At 39.1% G+C, this 20117-nt stretch overlaps 1 protein-coding gene across 1 annotated transcript in view; it reads left to right on the top strand.

Annotated features, from left to right (window-relative positions):
• The first annotated feature begins 3286 nt into the window (after positions 1 to 3286).
• RIGI (RNA sensor RIG-I) overlaps positions 3287 to 20117 on the top strand; it is a 35801-nt gene continuing 18970 nt past the window's right edge. The window contains exons 1-10 of the mRNA XM_077912270.1: positions 3287 to 3566; positions 5097 to 5231; positions 9993 to 10174; positions 11154 to 11301; positions 12237 to 12350; positions 13783 to 13881; positions 14308 to 14461; positions 15396 to 15654; positions 17775 to 17937; positions 19781 to 19900. Coding sequence (XP_077768396.1) covers positions 3461 to 3566; positions 5097 to 5231; positions 9993 to 10174; positions 11154 to 11301; positions 12237 to 12350; positions 13783 to 13881; positions 14308 to 14461; positions 15396 to 15654; positions 17775 to 17937; positions 19781 to 19900 — 1480 coding nt within the window. The 5' untranslated portion in view covers positions 3287 to 3460. The remainder of the gene's footprint in view (positions 3567 to 5096; positions 5232 to 9992; positions 10175 to 11153; positions 11302 to 12236; positions 12351 to 13782; positions 13882 to 14307; positions 14462 to 15395; positions 15655 to 17774; positions 17938 to 19780; positions 19901 to 20117) is intronic.

Genomic DNA, 20117 nt, shown 5'->3' with positions numbered 1-20117 from the left:
CTCTCCTCGTTCACTTAGTTTAGGGGTCAGCGACCTTTTCCTGTAAAGGCCAGATAGTAAATATTTTAGGCTTTATGAGCTATATGTAGTTTCTGTTATATAGTTTTTTTTTTTTTTTTGCAGCACTTTAAAAATATTAAAACAATCTTTAGCTTGTGGCCTGTTTAAAAATAAGTCATATGCCAGATCTGCAACAGTAGTTTTACCTAGCAAGACCTCTATCTGGATCAACCCAACTCTTCAGTTGTGTCTACATGCATCCTGTTGAGTGTTTTGAAGGAAATCAGTAACTGCAGATGGCTGTCACGGTGAAAACACAATCCCCAGCTTCAACTTCATACGTTAGTGGACAAGTTTCTCTAGTGTTCTTGCTCATTGGTACAATGGGTATATTTCATACCTCACCCTTCCCACTTGTCTCTATCACATGCTTTCCATAGGGCTGGGCAGTTCTGGCCAGCACAAAGTTTGGGTAAGCAAACCCTGTTTACTAAAATACCTCTCTAGCAAGAGGTGTAAATACTAGGAAAGGTAAAGAATTGTAATTTTTGCGTTCAACCTACCATAGAATCCATCTTTGTTCCATCAATGGATGAAGCTCTCTTTCTCTAGGCCTTTAGTTCTCACACTTTTGTATGCATCAGTGTCATTTGTAAGTTTTGTTAAAACAGATTGCTGAGGCCCACACCCACAGTTTCTGATTCAGAACATCTGTGATGCCAAGAATTTGCTCTTCTAACGAGTTTCCAAGTGGTTCTGATGCCACTGGCCTACAAACTACAGTTTGAGAACCACTGTTCTAGGTCATTCCCTCCACGTGTGCTCAGGATTTCACTTATCCCACTTTAGTAGAAATACTGATTTTTGAAGTATCCTCCATTTTTCTTTAATCTCATGTTTTTTTTAGTTACTTTGCTACTTAGAACAAGGTCTGTGGACCAGCAGCATCAGCATCACATCAGTGTCAGCTTGTTAGAAATGCAGAGTCTCAGACCTACAAGGTCAGAATCTGCACTTTAAAAGACCTATGTGGGCATTCATGTGTGAGAAGCCCTGCCTGTGGATCATTCTTAGCAGGCAAGTGAGCAGGTTCTTGATTTTTCTCCTCCAAGCCTGCCCATCTATCTTCCAGTGTCCATGTTACTGATGGCACCACCATTCATGCAGCTGCTCAGGCTAAACAGGAATTATTCTTTCTCACATGTCCTACATCCAGTTCATCACCAAATTGTGTGATTTTAGAATTATATATCCTGCAATTTCACTTATACAGGTTTGTTCTTGATCCAAGATACCATCATCTCTCTGGTGCTGGTCCCAACTTCTTACCTGGTTACTCGGCATCCAACCTGTTCCCCTGAAGCTTGTTTTCTTCCAGTCAACCACAGTGCTCCTTTAAAAACAGATCTTCTACTTCCTCTCAAAATCCTACAATGGTTCTCTGTCATATTTAATATAAAATCCAAAGCCAAAGTTGTCCAGTGGTCTGTCAGACTGTATGTGAACTGCCTTGGCCACCTCTCCTCCCCTCAGACCACTTCACTCTAGCAACTCTGCTCACCTCTTTTACTTTCGCAGGCCTGGTTCACTCCTGGGTTTTTTGTGCTCTTTCCCTTTTCCTTTCCTTTCCCTTTCCTTTCCCTTTCCTTTCCCTTTCCTTTCCCTTCCCTTCCTTTACTTTCCCCTTTACTTACTTTCCCCTTTACTTTCCCTTTCCCTTTCCCATTTACTTTCCCTTTCCCATTTACTTTCCCTTTCCCCTCCTCTCCTCCTCCTTTCTCCTTCTCCTTTGCACTTTGTTTAGTAGAATGCTTTTTCACCCAAATGACCTGCTCTCTCACTTCATTTAGGTCATCCCTCATTAGCTCATCTGATATAAGCAGCCCTCACGACTCTATTCTCTTATCTGGCTTTATTTATTTCTCCTTCTTGAACTTACTCATATATTTTGTCTGTCTGCCACGCTGGACTAGACTAAGCTGTAAACCTGTCTTCTCCATTTTAGTCACGGTGCTACCATTCTTCTAGTTGCTCAAACCAGATGCCTGGAATGTAGCTTTGAGTCCCCTCCCCCTTTCCTTTCCACTGCTGCTCACTCCTATTGCTAAAGTATATCTGAAACATTTCATTTCTTACACTCTCCATGTCTACTGTCCTTATCTGTGATCCCATCATCTCTTGAGTCTCCTCTCATTGATACACTTGTTCTGCATAGGAGCCAGGGGGCAAGTCTTTTCTAAAAATGTGATCAAATTACTCCTTAAAGTCCTGCTATGTGTTCCTATTGTACTTTATCCCTTGCCTTACAAGGCCCTGTTTACCAATGCAGCAACACTACATGCCATTTATCCCTTGTTCACCTTTTTTTTTTTCTTTGATTCATTTGTGCTCTCTTTCCCCCTGCGTAGAATCCCTCTCTTCCTACTTTTTTGGTTAATTCCTCCCCCATTTTTAAGGACTCAGCTGAAATGTGACCTACCCAGAGATATATATGCCTTTACCACTGTATTAAAATAGTTTTTTCCAACCTCCATTATTTTCTGTCTCGGACCCTATTTGATTTCTTTGTATCATTTCATATTTGCTTGAAAGACACTTTTAAGAAAATGAAATGGTAAGTCACAGTCTGGGAGAAGGTATTTGGGTGGGATACATGCATTCGACAATGGGCTCATCTCCAGAATAAATAACTTGTAAATCTATAATATAAAGGAAACACAATCAGGCAAAAAGATGGGAACAAATGCCTCACAAAAGAAGATGAATGGCCAATAAACACATGCAAATATGCTCACGTTAACTGTTCGAGGAGTTAAAGTCAAAACCACATTGATAGACAATGATGGCAAATTGACCAATGTAGATCTACTGGATCTCTTCGTCTACCGCTAGGAATGCAAAACGGTACGTCTGTTTTTGAAAACGGGTGGCAGGTTTCTGTGGAGTTAAACATTCACTTACCATAGGACCTACACGCCCTGGGGGAAGCAGTTACCACCCATATACATTTTTCAAAACTCATGGAATCGTACACTTAAAATTTGCGCATTTTATTGAATCTAAACTTTGCTATAAAAGCAAAATGGGGGGGAAAACCCCAAAATGATAATCAGAAAAGTTCCCGGGGGGTTGTCCTCGGTCCTTCCGGAGGACCCAGAGGGACCCGGTCGCGGGCGCCTCCAGATTGGCAAGCCAGGCACTCGGAGGACGCGAAACGAAAGCTCGGGAAGAGTGCGGTTGGCCCGGGAGGCGGGGCAGCGGCCGCGCACCCCACACCCCTGGCCCGCGGCCGCCAGTTGCGGTTTCGATTTCCCATCCGCAGTTGGGGTTCCCCGGCGGCGGCCCCGCCTCTCAGCGCTGGGTGTGCGTCCGCTGCCTGAGATCCCTACAAGCCCGGCACAGGCATTTAAGGGAGTGAGCGCGGGCGAGGTGCGGACGTCCCCGGGAGCTGAGCTGCAGAATGACGGCCGAGGAGCGGCGAAACCTGCACGCCTTCCGGGACTATGTCATCAAGACTCTGGACCCTGCCTACATCCTGAGCTACATGGCCCCCTGGTTTAAGGATGGTGAGTGGTCCCCAGGGACGCCTGCCCCTCGGAGCAAGGAAACCACTCAGGACTCTGTTCTCCCCTTTTAATCAACACAAGTAGCATGCTAGGAACGCGGATGTTGAGGCAGGATCCTCAGGATTGTAGCCTGGAGTTCGCCAGGACAGTCTGAGGAGCCTTTAGGGGTCCAGATGGAGAAACAGCCCCAGAGAAGGGAAATGACTTGTGTAGGTGTGCACCTCTATTTAGGTTCAAGAAGGGGGAAACAAACCATTGTCCATTTTACTTTCTCTAATGCTTAATGTCTACCGTGTCTTCAGCTTTGTAGTGACAATAGAGATTCAGGAGTGAGATGTAGGCCCCTCTTTAAAATACTTTGCAGCCCAAGATTTTGTGGGAGTGGAGACTGCTGAGTATGTAAAAGATTGCAAAATGCTTCAAGGTAATTGACAGTGACTTTGACAGTGACTCTTGCCGAGTCTTCTCTGCACTTAGGAATTACTGGAAGCTTGCCAGGGGTAAGAGACTCTGGGCTGAATGGCTGCCGGCTTCATTTCAGGTGTTTCTGTCTAGATTTTGGAGACACCTGATGATAGATCTTTGTTAATTTGAATCCAGGTGCACTGCACTGGAGAGGAACAGAGGCTTTGAGGAAAGAGGAAAAAGGAGGTGACGCCTGGAAGGAGCTGAAAGGAGAAAGGGGGATCTGGTCACTCCTTTTCAGGCTCCAAGTGCGGAAATATCAAGTGGCAGGACATGTGAAGGCAACCATTTGGTCATTGCCCCAGACATGGAGTTAGTGTACAAAGTCATGTGACCACCAGCAGTTTGGTGGATAGTTTTCTGTTCCTCGGCCTTGTGTGTGTGTGTGTGTGTGTGTGTGTGTGTGTGTGTGTTTAGCTCCTCTTGCCTTTTCTCCCATATTTCATACTGTCTAAGCAAAAACCTGGAAAGAGGACCATGAAAGTATTTCTAACTCTGCTTTCTGAGTCTGGTGTAATTAAAGATGCCATGGAGTGGTCCCATCTCCTTTATTGTGGGTATACTTTTTCCACACATTGTTAAGAAACTCTCTTTTTAAAGGATTGCCCTAGAATATGTTCCCAGACTTCCCACCAAACTAGAAGAAACTTCTAGAGAGGATGCAGGGTGGAGGGAAGGTAGGTTGATGAAGAATGAGCATCATCTGCCTGAACAGAGACTTTGCTGCCTTCTTGCAGTTCCTTCCATTGCTGGGATTTGTTACAATCGCTATCCCCATTTTTTTTTTTTTTTTAAAGATTTTATTTATTCGTGAGAGAGAGAGGTAGAGACATAGGCAGAGGAAGAAGCAGGCTCCTTGCAGGGAGCCGGATGTGGGACTTGATCCCCAGCCCAGATCCTGGGATCGTGCCCTGAGCTGAAGGCAGACATTCAACTACTGAGCCACCCAGGTGTCCCTTACCATCCCTATTTGAGAAAGTCTGACAACCCTTTTCAGGTTTTTTTTTTTTTTTTCTTCAGTGATTAGTGGTTCTGCAGTTTGATGAGCCACTCTTCTATTTGTAGATGAGGTGCAGTATATTCAGGCTGAGAAGAACAATAAAGGCACGATGGAGGCTGCCTCACTTTTTCTTAAGTGCCTATTGGAGCTCCAAGAAGAAGGCTGGTTCCGTGGCTTTTTGGATGCCCTTGGTCATGCAGGTTAGTTCATTCTTCTTACTCATAAATCAGGATATTAACTGACTGTTTCAGAATGCGGTAAAAGTGAAATGCTATTAATTTTGAGCTATCCTCATGTGCTTCATGTTGCTTAATCTGAGGCAATGTAAAGATTACTTTCAATCACGATATAATTTGCCTACCTGAAATATCCAAAGGAATCTGCAGACAGATTGTTGGGAGAGTTTAACAAGCTTATTAGATATAAGATCAGTATACAAAAATTAATTGCATTTCTGCACCATACACAAAAACAAACTCAAAATGGATTAAAAACTTAAATGTAAGACCTGAAACCATAAAATTCCTAGAAGAAAACATAGGCAGTGATATCTTTGACATCAGCCATAGAAACATTTTTTTACATTGATCTACTTTAGCAAGAGAAATAAAGCAAAATTAAACTATTGGAACTACATCAAATAAAAAGCTTTTGCACAGCAAAGGAAATCATCAACAAAATAAGACAACCTACTGATTGGGAGAAGATATTTGCAAATGTATCCAATTAGGGGTTAATATCCAAAATATATGAAGAACTTATACAACTCAACACCAAAAAGTCAAATAATCTTTTTTTTTTTTAAAAGATTATTTATTTATTTATTCATGAGAGACACAGAGACAGAGAGAGAGGCAGAGACACAGGCAGAGGGAGAAGTAGGCTCCATGCAGGGAGCCTGATGTGGGACTCAATTCCGGGTCTCCAGAATCAGGCCCTGGACTGAAGGTGGTGCTAAACCACTGGGGCTGCCCCAAAGTCAAACAATCTGATTAAAAAATCGGCAGAATGTTAAGCAACTACAAAATACTAAATAAAAAGTTTGGCAAAAACCCCCCAAAAAAAAAGACAGAAGACACGAATAGACATTTTTCCGAAGAAGACCAACAGACACGTGGAAAGATGCTCAGCATCACTAACCATCAGGGAAATGAAAATGAGAACCATAATGAGATGTCACCTCACACCTGTCAGAATGGCCAAAATCAAAAGCACAAGAAATAATAAATGTTGGTGAGGATGTGCAGAAAAAAGAATCCTAATGCATTGTTGGTGGGAATGCAAACTAATGCAGCCACTGTGGAAAACAGTATGGAGTTTCTCCAAATATTAAAAACAAAATTACCATATGGTCCCATAATTCCACTACTGGGTATTTATCCAAAGAGAATGAAAATACTAATTTAAAGGGATATAGGAACCCTATGTCTATTGCAGTATTATTTACAATAACCAAGTTATGGAAACAACCCAAATGTCCATCCACAGATAAATGGATAAAGATGTGCTATATATATACAATGGAATATTACTCAGTCATAAAAAAGAATGAGATCTTGCCATTTGCAACAGCATGGATGGATCTAGAGGGTATAATGCTAAGTGAAATAAGTCAGAGAAAGACAAATACCATATGATTTTATTTATATGGGGAATTTTTTTTTTTTTTTTATGATAGGCACACAGTGAGAGAGAGAGAGGCAGAGACACAGGCAGAGGGAGATATATGGGGAATTTTTAAAAAAATATTTATTTATTTATTTATTTAGTTAGTTAGTTAGTTAGTTATTCAGAGAGAGAGAGAGAGAGGCAAAGACACAGGCAGAGGGAGAAGCAGGCTCCTTGCAGGAAGGAATGTGTTAAGGAAAAACCTAGCAAAAGATGTGTCAAGTCTGAATGGAGAAAATTATAAAATGTTATTGAAAAATATTAAAGAAGTCCTATCTAAGTGGAAATACATACCCATGCACATGGAGAGAAGGACTTGATACCATAAAAATATCTGCTCTCCCAACGTTGATTTCTATATTCAATACAATTTTAATAAAAATCCTATATGCCTTTTCATGTGCTTGAGAAACTTATAAAGGATTCTAAAATGGAAATGGAAAAATTAAGATCCAAGAATAGTCAGGACATTCCTAAGAAGAATTAAGTAGGCTGAGGCTTTCCCTTCTAGGTAGCAAGATTTATTATAGAGTCATAGGCATTGAAACAGTGTAACACCTCAATGTGTAACATTGGTACTGGCATCTGCCAACTGGCCATTGAAATAGAATGGAGAGCCTTCAATTAAACTCATATATAAATGAAAACCTGATATATTTGAGATAACTGGGAAAGGAAAATCCTTAGGAATAGAAGGGTTTTTAATAAATTGCAGTGGGCCAGGATGCCTGGTGGCTCAGGGCATGATCCTGGTGCAGGGATCAAGTTCTGCTTGGGTCTCCCCACAGGGAGCCTGCTTCTCCCTCTGCCTGTGTCTCTGCCTCTCTCTCTCTCTGAGACACACACACACACACACACACACACAGAAAGAGAGAGAGAGAGGCAGAGACACAGGCAGAGGAAGAAGCAGGCTCCATGCAGGGAGCCCGACAGGGGACTCAATCCTGGGTCTCCAGGATCAGGCCCTGGGCTGAAGGCGGCGCTAAACTGCTGAGCCTCCCGGGCTGCCCAATAAATAAAATCTTTAAAGAAACATTGCAGTGGGCCATTATAAACAGGATAATGTTAAAAAAACAAACCCTAAATTACATATCCATGTAAAATAAATTTGTATTTCTTAGCTCATTGCATTCACACTTACACATGAAATGAATTCATAAGAATTAAAGATGTAATTCTAAAAAGGCAAAAATTTAACAATTTTAGAAAAGAATATAGAATAATAATTTATGACCTTAGAGGTATGGCAGGATTTATGAAACAAGACATTAAAGCATTATCCATAAAAGACAAATTGATATGTTTGATGACATTAAAATTAAAAATATGTCAAAACACACGAAAGTGAAAAAACAAGATACAGACTGGGAGAGGTTATTTGCAAAATATATTATTACCAAGATGATTATATCTAGAATATGTTAAAAAGCTTTAAAGTCAGTTAGAAAAAGAAAGAAAACAACTACAGGGCAAAAGTGGAAACTGACATTATAAAGAATAGTAAATAAGGAAAGGTTAATAAACATGGAAAGATTCTTAGCCCAAATAGCAATTAGGGAATTGTGACTTAGGAACTCTATAAGATAGCATTTTATTAACTACTAGATAGCAAAACTTAGGAAGTCCAACAATGCTAGGGCTTGAAGAGAATATTTAATAATGGGAAATCGTAACTGTCACTATATAGAGTATAAATTAATACAAGTATTTTGAAAAACATTTGGCATCATATATAGTTCAATTATCTTAAATATTCCCCTGTAGAACAGTTTCATTCTTATGTATGTAACCTAGAAAAACTCTTACGCATATATTCCATCATGCATATACAAAAATATTCATAGAATAATTGTAATAACTAAAGCAAGCAAACAAAACTGGAAGCAACCCAATGTCCTTCAAGAAGAAAACGGATGATAAAATTCTGTAATAGTCACATGATGGTCCACTATACTGCAGTGAAAATGTATGAACACAGCTACAGATGACAACACAGGTGAAGCTTTGAAATGTAATATTAAAATCTATAAAAAACAGAGAAAATTACATTTAGTAGGATATAATTATGAAATTCTAAACAAGTCAAACTAAACAGATTTTTTTAAAGCCTTTATTTTTAAAAAGTTTTTTTTTTTTTTTTTTTTTTTTTTGAAAGAGAGCATGGTTGAGCAAGGGGGGGGGCGGCGGGGCAGAGGCAGAGGGAGAAGCCGACTCCCCTCTGAGAAGGGAGCCTGATGCCATCTCAGGACCTTGAGATCATGACCTGAGCCAAAGCTAGACACCTAACCAAGTGAGCCACCCAGGTGCCCCAGAACACAGATTGTTGAAGGAATCAAATGTATGCCATGCAACTATTAAAAAAATGAAGAGAATAACATATGAAATACAAGGTAGTAGTCTCTTTGCAGGGAGGTAGAAGGGTAGGGAAAAGGCACACTCCCACAAAAGTGTTGGGAAATTCTAGTTGTTAAATTGCATACTGGGTTCCCATGTGTTCATTTTGTTAGGTTCTTTGTAGCCAAATGAAAAGAGTGTGGGCTTTATAGTCAGACAAATCTAGTGATTTTGTTTGAGAACTTTAGGTGGAAGCATTCTTGAATTATTAAAGGTGGAAATAATTGTTTTTCCACCTTAAATTTCCCATTATACTTAATATCCTTTTCTGGGAGTAATATAGAAGATTAAGTTCCTCAGGGTCAGGAATTAAGATTTATATTTCCTTTTGCCAGCTTTGCTATCTTGCACTGGGACGTTACTTAATAATTGCATGATGATTTGGGACACCTGGGTGGTTCAGTGGCGATCACCTTTGGCTCAAGTTGTGATCCCAGGGTCCTGGGATCAAGTCCTGCATCAGGCTCCTCACACGGAGCCTGCTTCTCCCTCTGCCTGTCTCTGCCTCTCTCTCTCTGTGTCTCTCATGAATAAATAAATACAATCTTTTTTAAAAAATTGCATAATGATTCAACTCACTGGAAGACAAGTCAGAGGTTGTAGGTAAAGTCCATGGTGCACTTTGGAAGGAGAATTTTATACTAAGACCAAAAGTAAGACTTCACATTATCCTTAGTACTTTCTCCCAAGAGATGATAAATGTTGTTAGAGGACCTAAAGTGTTGGGTGCCTATAATGAATGTTGAATTTTCTTTTTGGAAGATCATTAATTATTGAGGTGATTTATAGATCTCTTTTGAGGTCTCTTATTATACATTCAAACATGATTTCTATGATAATAATCTTGAAATGTCTTTTAGTTGGTTTTATAAAAGCCCCCATTTTCTTCTTCTTTCCAGGTTATTCTGGACTTTATGAAGCAATTGAAAGTTGGAATTTCCAAAAAATTGAAAGTCTAGAGGAGTATAGATTGCTTTTAAAGCGTTTACAACCAGAATTTAAAACTACAGTTAATCCAAATGATATTCTTCCTAAAATATCTGAATGTTTAATTAGTCAGGAATGTGAAGAAATTATACAGGTAATTTAATTAGATTAATATATTTAATATAATTATAATTAATATAAAATACTAAATTGGGGGGAAGTTATTTGAACATAGGAAATGTTTTCGGTTTTCTCCACTGATTTTGACTTGAGAAATATCATTGAAATCCACAGAAGTCTTCAAATCTAAGGCATAATTACCTAGAATAGTATTTTTGGTTGTGAATCAAGTAATTTTTAATGTCACAAGTTTTTTTCAGGTTTGTCCTATTTTTAGTTAAAATTATTACTTTTGTGAATAATATCTTTGCAAATTTAAATAAAGTTGAACAGTTTAGCAAATAAAACAAAAGCTATAGATTCTAGTGGTTAAGCCTACAGGCTCTGGACCCAAATTTTGTTAGAATCCTAGTTCAACAGTTTACTAGTGGTAAGATCTTAAGCAAGTTAGTTTTTTTAAACCTATTTCTTCATGTGTAAAATGGAAATAATAATAGTACCTTATTAACATGATATTTTTATGGGGGTTAAATGAGATGATATATGATGACATATGTAAAGTGCTTACATATGCCTGACACATAATAATAAATTCTCAATAAATTTTAGTTATTATGATTAATAATAAAAATCATGTAGGTCCCACTACCCTGAAAAAAAATTGTTAATATTTTGTTATATTCTTCCAAATATCTATGCCAATATACCCGTATTTTGAATGGTTGTCAAATGGATTGTTTCTTAATACTGCTGATGATGATAGATACAATATCTCAGAGGACTTGAGAACACCTGGCTTGACATAGCGATGCCAGGCGTAAAGACAAAGACGAAAGAGGGTCTTAAAAGACACTGTGTTGGATGGGGCAAAAATGATCATGAATAAGACCTATTGAACCATAGGACAGAATGATTTTAAATCAGATAGTGCTGGAATTGATATTTCTTCAATAAATTAATAAAAGGAAAACTTTTGAAATGATTGATTGATCAACTGCAGTTGTCTTGCTCAGATTTGTTCCAACAAGGGGCTGATGGCAGGTGCGGAGAAAATGGTTGAATGCCTTCTCAGATCAGACAAAGAAAACTGGCCCAAAACTTTGAAACTTGCTTTGGAGACAGAAGAGAGCAAGTTCAGTCAACTGTGGATTGTGGACAAAGGTAGTATATTCCAGGGAAGAGCTCTGAAGGGTTGGGAGGGTCTGAAAACATGCTCTACCTTTTTCATAGTTCTACTTAGGGTCTCTTCCATTCCCACCTGTCTTTCACTCACTGTCAGAGGCATTTTGCCCTTCAGAGACCCATGGCTACATCTTTAGTGAGAGAGCAGCATGAAATTTGAGTTCTGGGAGACAAGTGGCAACTTGCCTACAGAAGTAATTCAGTTGTAAATAACCCTTAAGATGGACCAGGGCAAACTGCTTTCACCCAGAATTAGCCCTCTAGCCCAAAGGATTTGGGGAAGGAAGAATCTGAGCTCACTCTCTGGGTTTAGATCTTCAGAGAAATAGCTTTAAAATTCTAGAGTAAAAGGTTCAAACTTCAGGATATCTGTACCATCTGTGGTTTCCTGAAGCTAACATCTGCTCAGAGCATTGTTTTTTAAAGTCTGAGTTTGGTAATCCAACTGTCTGGTCTTTGCTTTTCCTAAGCTTCTTTAGATCACAAGTTGTTCTAGACAATGTCTGTATAAATACACATCTGATTTCTTGGATTAGGTCAGGAATGGAAGCCATAAATGTCTGCTAAGTGGTGCTTCTTTACTGTGCATGAGAATCACCTGGAGATTTTGTTAAAATGCAGATTCTGACTCAGAGATACAAGAGCCTGCATTTCTAACAAGTTCTGGAAATTGCTGGCCCTTGTTCCACACTTTGAATAATAAAGGCCTCAATGACATTGGAGTTCAGGCTCCACATGGAGACATCACACTCAAAAAGATTCTTTTAATTGTTTTAGAAGGTGAAGGGAGTAGTTGTAAGAAATCTGAATGGAAGTTGAAAATTTTAGTATTATAACCTCTTTGTAGGACTTGCGCTGTCGAGAAAATCATCAGATTAGATGAAGAGTCTAAGATGTTTTTTCGTCTCATACAGATGTTGAACTGAAAGTTCTTGAGGATGAAGAAATAGAAACTTCCGAAGTACAGATTTTCTATAAGGAAGAACCAGAATGCCAGAATCTTAGTCAGGACCCATGTCCACCTTCAGGTACCCAGCAATGTTCTTTTCCATAACGATGTTCTTCAGGTTTTTTTGTGTGGGGACACATCTTGCAGTGCCAAAAGTCACAGTGTTATGAAAAGTTTTTTAAGGAAAAGTAAGAAAAGATCATTTTTTAAAAGAAAAGATAATTTATATTAAAATAGATATTTTTTCTGTAATTATAAATATTAGTCTCTCTCTTACAAAGCTGTTGTCAGCCTTATTTTCATCACTGTGCCTGTCTACATCTGTGCCTGTCTACATTGAAAATGCAAACGCAAAAAGAGTCCTCCCAGAAGCTTAGTGTCTGTGAAATCCAAAACCAGCCCTGCTCTCCAAAGAAATACTTCTATTTGTGAGTTGCTTGCTCACTCTCCTTACTATCCCAGGGCTGCAATGTAAGTTATTGATGTTTGTATACTGCACAAATGTGCCTAGCTGAGTCTGAGATCCAAACAGTGCACCAAGAGTTCTGTATCCTCCCAGAGGCTCTCTTTTTTTCTAATTTACATAAAGGTACTCTATACTTAGTTATAAGGCTCACCTTCTGTTTCTGGAAGCATTTTTTCATGAGAGACCAGAAAGTTGCATAATGAGCCACAGTAAAATATTATTTACATAAGGACATCAGGGAAAACATTCTGAGTAGTATGAGAAGAAATCCCAGGACCCCAGGATTTTGCAGAAGAAATGTCATTTTTGCAGAAGAATTATTTCTGCAGTCAAATGATACAAGTATTTTGTTATTTCAGGGTAAAATCACTGAATGTAAGTTGCTTTAAATTTTTCTGACATGTAAAGGACCTTAGTGAACTCACTTAACCTTTTAGAAATTTTCCTTTTCTTTAAAATAGGTTGGAGTCAATAGATGATTTCTAAGGTCTTTTCTAGCAGTAACATTCTATATGCTTATGTTAGTGAGAAAAAGCCTCTGGTTATTTTTTGATACTTCTGGTCCTATTGAGAGAAGATACCATATGAGAACCTGAAGAATTATAAAGCATGGTTGCTCTTCAATAAGAGATTGGTTTGAAAATTCAATGTTTACAGTTTATTGCTTTTCAGAGATCTGGGAGGGATTTGTTGTTTTGTTCCACATAGCATTTCCTTTTAACCAGTGGCCATCTGTCTTGCCCTGAATTAGGCCATTCTTGCTTTAGTTTCTCCTTACTAGACTTCCAAGATTATTTAAGAAAGAAATCTTTGTGGCTTTTTTGAAAGAATTCTTGCCATTGGTACTTTTGTCATTGAGGGAGAATTTTGGACTTCATATCAATGCAGAAGCTGGAATGGTTAACAAGAGACAAGGATTCTAAATTTTCTTAAATGAGGCCTTTTTTGCTAAAGTCAATTTCAGTCTGTTTGATGATAGATAGCTCTTCTTGATTCCTGAGAGCAGTAACTATTTGGTAATTTTGTTCCTTTTGTATTACATAAGTGGCTTCTACTTGCACCCCACTGAAGCCAAGAAATTACCAACTAGAACTTGCTTTGCCTGCTAAGGAAGGAAAAAATACAATAATATGTGCTCCTACTGGTAAGTTGATTGCTACTACCTACAGTGGTTTGTTTCTGGGTTTGCTTCCTTTTTTTTTTTTTTTTTTTCTTTTATTGAATACTGGGATAAAATGGGCAAGTTTCCATTTTTGCCTTGTTCCGTATATCTTTTGAGAAAACTTTCCTATTAGTATAGTGTCCAGGTATTTTAAGGAACCTGAGGAGAGAAAGAAAAATGCCCTCTTTTAGCGTGCTTTATGCCTTAACTGTTTGCATAGTTACCTAGGAAGTAGCTTGACATTTTTCTGTCCTGGTATAAATTCTGCTGCAGTTAACCCATGGACATTCTTAGTTTACTAGTTGGTGCAGTGGTTTTAGGGGAGCCAAAAATAATGACCTTTCTGTAGAAATATTTTAGTATAATATCAGTTACATATTTTCTTTTTTTTTCTTTGTTTGTTAAAAGGTTGTGGAAAAACCTTTGTTGCCCTTCTTATATGTGAACATCATCTTAAAAAATTTCCCCAAGGACAAAAGGGGAAGATTGTCTTTTTTGCTATTCAAATCCCAGTGTATGAACAGCAGAATTCTGTGTTCTCCAAATATTTTGAAAGACTTGGGTAGGTATAACAGTTGGTCCCATTTCTTTTTCTCTAGCTTCATGTAACTGGTGTGTATTCAGCTTTAATTTTTGAAAAGCTGGGATTAAAAAATGTATAAAAGATTTAGCTTTTATGTAATCTAGATGTTATTAATTTTTCATGGATGCAAGTCTGTTTTGTTAGGTATGCTTGATATCCTAAACTCCTTTGGTTAGCTCTTGCCAAGTGAGTAAATGACTTGAGATCAATTTTCCATTTAAATGACACATATAACTTTTTTTAAAATATCGGTTGATTTTAATTTGACAGAGCACAAGTAGGCAGAGTGGCAGGCTGAGGGAGAGGGAGAAGCAGACTCCCCACCGAGCAGGGAGCCCAATGCCAGGCTCAATCCCAGGACCCTGGGATCATGACCTGAGCCAAAGGCAGATGGTTAACTTTCTGAGCCACCCGGGCGCCCCCACATTTAACTTTTTAATGATTTTATAACTTCCTTAATATTACTCTTTTCTTTAAATACTATTTTCTTTATTTTTTTTAAGATTTTATTTATTTATTTGACAGAGAGTATAAACAGGGGGAGTGGCAGGCAGAGGGAGAGTGAGAAGCAGGCTTCCTGCTGAGCAGAGAGCCTGACATGGGGCTTGATCCCAGGACCTCATCATGACCTGAGCTGAAGGCAGACACTTAACTGACTGAGCCACCAAGGCGCCCCTACTACTTTTTCTTAAGACTTGAAGGAATTAGCATACTCTACTAGCAGTTATAGCTAGCTTGCATTTATCAACCATTTACTATGTTTATAGCTCCATGCTAAGCACTTGTCTCCAGATATATTCCTTTTGGAGTTAGGAAGAACTCAATTAGTTGATGCTCTGACTTAGTGTTTTATGTCTTTGTGACTCCTCATTCACATCATGGTTGGTAATAGTGAATTTCTGTCATTCCCCAGGTACAAAGTTGCAGGTATTTCTGGAGCAACATCTGAGAATATCTCAGTGGAACAGATCGTTGAGAACAATGACATCATCGTTTTAACTCCACAGATTCTTGTGAATTGCCTTAGAAATGGGACTATTCCATCACTCTCTGTCTTTACTTTGATGATATTTGATGAATGTCACAACACCAGTAAACACCATCCTTACAATATGATCATGTTTAATTATCTAGATCAGAAACTTGGAGGATCTTCAGACCCACTGCCTCAGGTATCTCCAGAATCAGATGGATTCCTCAGAAGAGCCATAACCTTTTTAAATCTTATTTTCTTACCCTACTGACCACATTGAGGATAGTCTTCTCAGGTCCTAAGTCCATATCATCTAGCTCATTGATTAATTTTTTCATTTTTTTAAAGATTTTATTTACTTATCCATGAGAGACATAGGCAAAGACATGGACAGAGGGAGAAGGAGGTTCCTCGCAAGGAGCCCAATGTGGGACTTGATCCTGGACCTAGGATCATGCCCTGAGCCAAAGGCAGACGCTCAACTGCTGAGCCACCTAGGTGTCCCTCATTGATTAGTTTTGACTTGTTCATTCATTTATTTACTTAACAAATATGCATTAGGTGCCCCTTTGTGTTATCCACTGTGCTAGGCACTGGGGCTACATATATAAAAGACATATACCTCAAACAATTTAAGTTTCATGGGGAACCAGACATGTAAGAATTATGTCACAATATATGGTGATGGCATACTATGGACATGATACAAGGTATAGTCAGAAGAGAAGTGAAAACTCGTAAGTGTGCTATGAAAGTGAGCCAAGACCCAACAGAAGTTAGGCAAAAACTAAGAAGAATGTACAAGATGGATAGTTGGATGGTTTTCAGGAAAGGCTACTGTGTGTCTGGAGGCACAGAGGTATGAGAGAACATGTTGTGCCCAAGAGCCCTGAAGCTCTTCAGTATCATTTGAGTGTGGAATGTGAAATGGTAAATAGCAGTAGGTGAGGCAGAGTGGAATAGAGGGAATGATTGATAGAACAAGATTCTAGGAGAGATCAGAGGGTATGGGATAAGTAGGCAGGTATGTTCATTAGTACAGGAGAGCATTTTGGGCGTCATCAGAGGTGAGGGTGTGAGAAGAGTAAAGATGAGAGGGTAGTTCTGAGTTGGGGACAGGAAAGGTAGGGAATCCCTGGCATTTAATATCTCTTTTAAATGAGAGGTAGATGCTTTGCTGAGAATAATCAGGATGGGAATGGGGAGGGAGCTCAGAGTACATGGAGAGGATTTGAAATGAGAGAATCAAGAGGAATATATAGAAGAATTGCTTGGTCATATTGGGGATCCAGATGAAGTTGGAAACCATGACTTTCTAGTTAATATACCAATATCACAATGGGTAAAGTTCTCTAGCCCTAATAACTACCTGTGTAGGAAACATAGGTTAGAAGAAATTCGTATGGTACCCATAGACAAAATTCCGTAGCAAGCACATATCTTACAGTTTCTTCTAGAAAAAAATGCTGGTTAATTAGATTCCTTGCTAATGAGTCAACTATTCAGTATTTACTGAGTGGCTATTTGAGTAAGGCATAAATTGTTAGGTGACCATTAAGCTAATTTTTTTTTACAAATGTTACCTTATGAAATTCACACACCTACCATTTTAAATGGCTATTGTTTCCCAGCCTTAAAGAGAGCTGAAGTTCGATCCCAGGTTTCAGCACCAAAAAAAAAAAAAAAAAGAGAGAGAGCTGAAGATACTTGTCCAATGATCCACCACCGGTGTGGCATGGTTGAGTTTAGAATGAAGTTGTGTCTGATTTTAGTCCCTGTTCTTATAGTATGTTGTTCTACACATCATGGGGGACACAGGAATACAGAAAAGTCCTGCCTTGAGAGTGTTTCTGCTCTTGGTTTTTTAGCTAATTCATGTTCATTTGAAAACTTGTGACTCCTGCATTTATTCACTGCTTTGCCTGCATTATTCACTGCTTTGCCTGGGGAATTTCCATTTGAAATATCTTAGAGAACATCAGGGGAAAAAATAGTGTTCTTGTGCTTTATATGAAACTAGTAAGGCGGATCCCTGCTCAGCGGTTTAACACCTGCCTTCAGCCCAGGATGTGATCCTGGGGTCCCGGATCCCAGGACCCCAGGATTCCTGCATGGAGCCTGCTTCTCCCTCTGCCTGTGTCTCTGCCTCTCCCTCTCTCATGAATAAATAAATAAATAAAATATTAAAAAAAAGAAATTAGTAAGAAACAAACAAATAAAAAACCAAAACCCTACTTTAGCAGGAAAGGGTTGCATGGGGGATTGTGGAAATGGCATGCTGTTTTCCAGATGTCTGACAATTTGTAATGCTCTTCATAGGTTGTTGGGCTGACTGCCTCAGTTGGCATCGGGGATGCCAAAAACACAATGGAAGCCATGGAATATATCTGCAAACTGTGTGCTTCTCTTGACACATCAGTGATAGCAACAGTCAAAGACAACTTGGAGGAATTGGAAGAAATTGTTTATAAGCCCCAGAAGTGTAAGTGGAATCCAGTAACAAGCCCTTCAGGACTTTGTTACCCTCTGCTTTTCTTAGTTCGGAGCCATTTGAATGAATACTGAATTTTTACTTTTTCTGTTTAGTAGAAAATATTTAACCCCAAATTTGGGAAATAATTACATTTCATGCCTCTCTTCTCAGCTGAGCTCTTCATCAGTGGGTGAACCTCAGGAGTGGACTGTCAAAAGCAAACATTCTTACTCTTCAGTTTGATTCAGTTCTTTTTTTGTTTTTGATAAAGTTCTTATAAGGATACTGACAGCAAGAGAGACGTGATGAGAAAATCAAATCACATAAATGGCCAAGAGCTGGTCTCAGTCCTTCCCTGTGTTGCATTCCTAAGGAGGAAGGATACTGTGTGGCCATTCATTATTTGAATATGTATCTGGGGATCCCTGGGTGGCTCAGCGGTTTAGCGCCTGCCTTTGGCCCAGGGTGTGATCCTGGAGTCCTGGGATCGAGTCCTACATTGGGCTCCCTGCATGGAACCTGCTTCTCCCTCTGCCTGTGTCTCTGCCTCTCTCTTTCTGTGTCTCTCATGAATAAATACATAAAAAAACCTTTAAAAAAATGAATATGTATCTGATGATTTGGGTTGAAATGAAATTATTCTTAGTTCATCATATTTTTTCTCAGATCAGAATATGATTTTTTTTAGAATATGATTTTTTTTAAAAGATTGACTAGCAAATATTTAATAAATTCCAATGCTATACTAACCCAGCAGGGGAAAGTGGGAGAGGAGACATATATGCCTTCATCCTTGCTCTGGGGATAGTGTATGACTGTATAAAGCAGAACAAAAACACATGAAATAGCCAAGGAGAGGCAGTTCAGTTCCTTTCTGGGAGCTTCCTGTAAAGAGGTTAAGGAAGGTACCCAATCTAAACTTTTCAGTATCAAGTACAAATTTCCTTTTTTTTTTTTTTAAGATTTTTAATTTATTTATTCATGAGAAGACACAGAGAGAGAGGCAGAGACATAGGCAGAGGGAGAAGCAGGCTCCTGCCTGCAGGACTCGATCCCAGGACCCCAGGATCACAATCTGAGCCAAAGGCAGATGCTCAACCACTGAGCCACCCAGGTGCCCCTCAAGTCCCTTCTGCCCTCTGTGCTTCATCTCCCCCTCCCATAAGTCCAACCATGTTGCATACCTCTGGTTCCTCAGGAGTATCAGTGTTTCCTCCACTCCTCTTCCCCTATTTATCCCACAACATTTCCTCCCTTGAAAGAATAAGAGATTCTTTTCCTTGTGCTCCATGACACCTTTCATATACTTAATGTTACAGCACTTCACTGTGATTATTTGGCTATGTATCTTTCTCTGCCCTGAGGATACAGTCTTCTGTGAGCACAGGCTGTGTACTTTTCAACTGTTGATCTCCAGAACATGGCACGTGGTAGGCAGTTAATAAGTTTCTGCCAAAATAATATAGTACTGAATTTTAGGAAGTGTGAGCACTTCAGGGGGTTGAGTGGGAAAGGAGAAAATCAAAGAAGAGAGGGTTAAAATGTGTTGTATTTGCAGAGATAAGATGGATACCAGCCTTGTCAGAGTAGAGGCTCCATGTTGAGTAACAGGAAAAGCAGAATAAAAAGTTGGATTAGACCCAGATCATGAAAGACAGAGATATTAGGATCTGTGCAGTAAGCACCAGGGAGCTATTGCCAAGTTTCTGAACATTTGATATATCCTTTAGACAATCTCCCCCTGAGCCTCAGATCTTGCAGAGGAGGTAACAGGCAGAGAAACATGTGCAGATGCCTACTTTGAACTATGATGTGTTCCTAAAAAATGCTCACTTTGTTTTCATGGCTCTAGTTTTCAGGAAAGTGGAATCACGGACTACTGACAGATTTAAATGCATCATTTCTCAGCTGATGAGGGAGACAGAGAGTCTGGCAAAGAATATCTTTGATGAACTCGGTACCATAACTCTCGGTGAGATAAATCTCATTTTATGTTCTCTCCACTTAGGAATAGCCATATAGTGTTCTCTTTTTGCATCTCTTTAGTTCAGACAGTCTTAAGACCATATCAAGAGGTTAACTTCTTGATTATAGGTTATTCGGGAACCTCCTCATTATGTCCTCCTTTAGTCCTTGTTTTTTTTTTTTTTTTCTTTTTAAATCCACAGTAAATCTATGTGGATACACAT

Source organism: Canis aureus, chromosome 10 (assembly GCF_053574225.1).
Source record: "Canis aureus isolate CA01 chromosome 10, VMU_Caureus_v.1.0, whole genome shotgun sequence".
NCBI classification, from domain to species: Eukaryota; Metazoa; Chordata; class Mammalia; order Carnivora; family Canidae; genus Canis; species Canis aureus.
This window is presented reverse-complemented; position numbering and strand designations above follow the sequence as displayed.